Consider the following 2,729-nt stretch of genomic DNA (forward strand, 5'->3'; position numbering starts at 1 on the left):
CCAGGCTCTTAACCCCCAGGTCCCTCACCTCCTCCTCACCAGCCATGTTCCCCAGACCCTCCCCCAGCTTTGTCACCCATCTCTGGACCTGCTCCAGCCCCTCAAGGTCTTTCTTATCCTGTGGTGCCCAAAACTGGCCCCAGTGCTGAAGCTGTGGCCTCCCCAGTGCTGACTGCAGGGGTACAGTCACTGCCCTGCTCCTGCTGGCCACACCAGTGCTGACCCAGGCCAGGATGCTGGTGGCTTCTTGGCCACTTGGGCACACGCTGGCTCATCATTAAAGACAGAAAAGGTCCTTTTCTGGCAGGCACTTTCCAGCCACTCTGCCCCAAGCCTGGAGCATTGCCTGGAGAGTCCTTCCAGCCTGCACTAAAAACTGTCCCTCCCACCCAAGCCAGGGCTCAGCTCTCCAAAGCCCACCACATCCATGGGTCTCCAGCACCCAGCTCAACTTTCATGAGGTACACGTGCTTGGGGCTTGCTTGGTTACAAAGAGTTCAAGTCTCAGGATGTTCTGGGGTTTGGCAACACCAAGAGGGATGCTCTGGAGGTGTGGGGGTGAGGGGCTGGTAGCCCAGGTCCAAGCAGCTGTGTGCATGGTCCTGGGGGGCTTCTTCCCCACCAGCATTTCCATACGAGTATCTTGTAAGCACAAAGAACTGCTGCTGAAGGGAAAGGGGAACAGAAGACACCCACAAACCCAACTTCACAGGCCTTGCCTAGTTTAGCTTTCCACCTGCTGCACCCACCTGTCACATCTCTCCAATGACACCTATTCTTTCCTCCTCCCCCAAAATGAAACGTTTTCACTCCGAATTTTTCTCCCAGCACTTTTGGGTTGAAACATCCCCAGTTTCCCTCACTGCCAGCTGACCAAGAGAGGGGTCATCAAGAGAAGGATGACAACCATCTGCCCATCAGCCCCACAGCCCTGCAAAGGGCATCTGAAAACCCCAAGGCACTGAACTCAAGGAGGAAAATAAGACTCAGAAAGACATCAGGTCCAGGAGCAGTGGATGGAGGTGACAGGGCCAGGCAGGATTTCTCCAAAAACACTTCACAGCCCATTTGCTTGCACAAAGCAGAGGGGTCTCCTCAAACTGCCCTCAGCCAATGCTGCCACTGAGGTTTTGGACTCCAGAAGCCCCAGAGGCCAGGCAGGGAAGCCAAAGCCCAGGCAGAGCCGTGCCTCACCGTCACCACGACGTACAAGCACCAGATCATGGAGGTGAGATGGAAGGCAACCAGCTGTCCAGACTCATTGAATTTGCTGTGTTTGACCTTGGAGAGATGCAGACGCCTGTTGATTTTCTGGGAAGGTGCAGAGGGAGAGAAAAGGAACAAGAAAACATGAGCCACCAGGTCAACATGAGCCGGAAGGTCAACAACCCTCCCTCCTCCTTCTCCTCCCCATCCCAAGCAGAGATGAAGACTCACTCATCACCACCTCAAATCCCAGACCAGGCCCAGAATGGCATTTAACTGCAGCAGGACCACGTCCTCCCATGGTCCTTGAGCTATTTGGGTACTTGAGACACCAAATGCACTCACGTCCAGGGCGTACTCCTGCACCACTGCGTGCAGGATGATGGCAATGAAGATGTAGAAGAGGATGGTGACCAGATCCTTCAGCCCATAGTGATACTGGACCTGCTCCCCATCTGCAAAGAGACCAAAGAATGGGTCAAATCCCCACGGCCCAAATTCTAGGGAAGGGCTTAAAGGTTAGTGCTGGGGGGTGGTTATGGCCAACACACAGCTTGGATGGGTCCACCAGAGAGGTGGAGAGAGGCCATGACTGTGCCAGGGGCTGCAGGGCTGGAGAAAAAGGCTCTAGCCTGAGTTGGTTCCTCAGCAGAGGATGGATGGATTCACCTCTAGTAGTTACCCACCTCAAGGCAGGTGACACTCAAAGCTTCTCCTGCCTGGAAGGAGAGGGGCTGGGGACAGCCTGGCTGGGGAGACAGGAATTCATCAGCCTGGAGGGATGAAGACACAGAGGCAGCACTGGAGCAGGTGATGGGTGGGCAGAACTCGTTCTTGGCCTCCAGGACACCCTGCTGAGAGTATCAGGGCTCGGGGTGGGACTTTCACCCTCTCTGTTACCATCCAAAAGCTGCTGGAGGATTCAGCTGTCTACGTGCAGATGCCTCGTGCTATTAAGAGATCTGAGACAGCAGCACGAGGCTGGTGGAGGAGAAATAGGACCCACAGGAGGCCCTGCTCCCAAACAGCACCTAAAATACCCCAGACATCTGCATTTAGACAGCTATTTAGACGACTGTGGCAGGGGGGTTGGTCTAGATCCCAAGATTTTCAGGGCAGACCTTTTCTCTTCCCCATGTCTGCTTCATCCTCGTTTCACTGATCCCAACAACCCTGCTCTGCCCTTGGATGACTACTCAAACACTTCTAACTGCCAGGAGCTTCCTGCCACCGAGCCAGGCTCAGTGCCCCAGGCATCTGACCCACCTTGAGCCCAGAGATCTGCCCAAACCACCTCCTGCTGCCCCCATGCCAGTGCCCAGATGGCTGCCAGCCCCCCAGGGGCTCCTGGCTACAAAGGTGGCTCCTGGCAGCCCAAAGACAAGCAGGGCCTGAGCCTCCAGCTGTCTCCTGGCTGGGAGCTGGGGCACATTCTCTGGCCTGTCAGACCTGCACCAGCTCAGAGCCTCCTTGACCTGTCCCTGTGTGCATCGTGTGCTCCCCCTGCAGTGCTGGGGCAGCTC

At 56.0% G+C, this 2,729-nt stretch overlaps 1 protein-coding gene across 1 annotated transcript in view; it reads right to left on the reverse strand.

The window, feature by feature from the left end:
- LOC103774851 (translocating chain-associated membrane protein 2-like) overlaps nt 1–1,661 on the reverse strand; it is a gene marked incomplete at both ends in the record, with an annotated part of 4,534 nt that extends 2,873 nt beyond the window's left edge. Inside the window, 2 exons of the mRNA XM_008942283.1 lie at nt 1,195–1,311; nt 1,552–1,661. Of these exons, the coding sequence (XP_008940531.1) occupies nt 1,195–1,311; nt 1,552–1,661 (227 nt within the window). The remainder of the gene's footprint in view (nt 1–1,194; nt 1,312–1,551) is intronic.
- Between the last annotated feature and the right edge of the window lie 1,068 nt (nt 1,662–2,729).

The sequence above is a fragment of the Merops nubicus genome, unplaced genomic scaffold, assembly GCF_000691845.1.
Source record: "Merops nubicus isolate BGI_N331 unplaced genomic scaffold, ASM69184v1 scaffold18406, whole genome shotgun sequence".
NCBI classification, from domain to species: domain Eukaryota; kingdom Metazoa; phylum Chordata; class Aves; order Coraciiformes; family Meropidae; genus Merops; species Merops nubicus.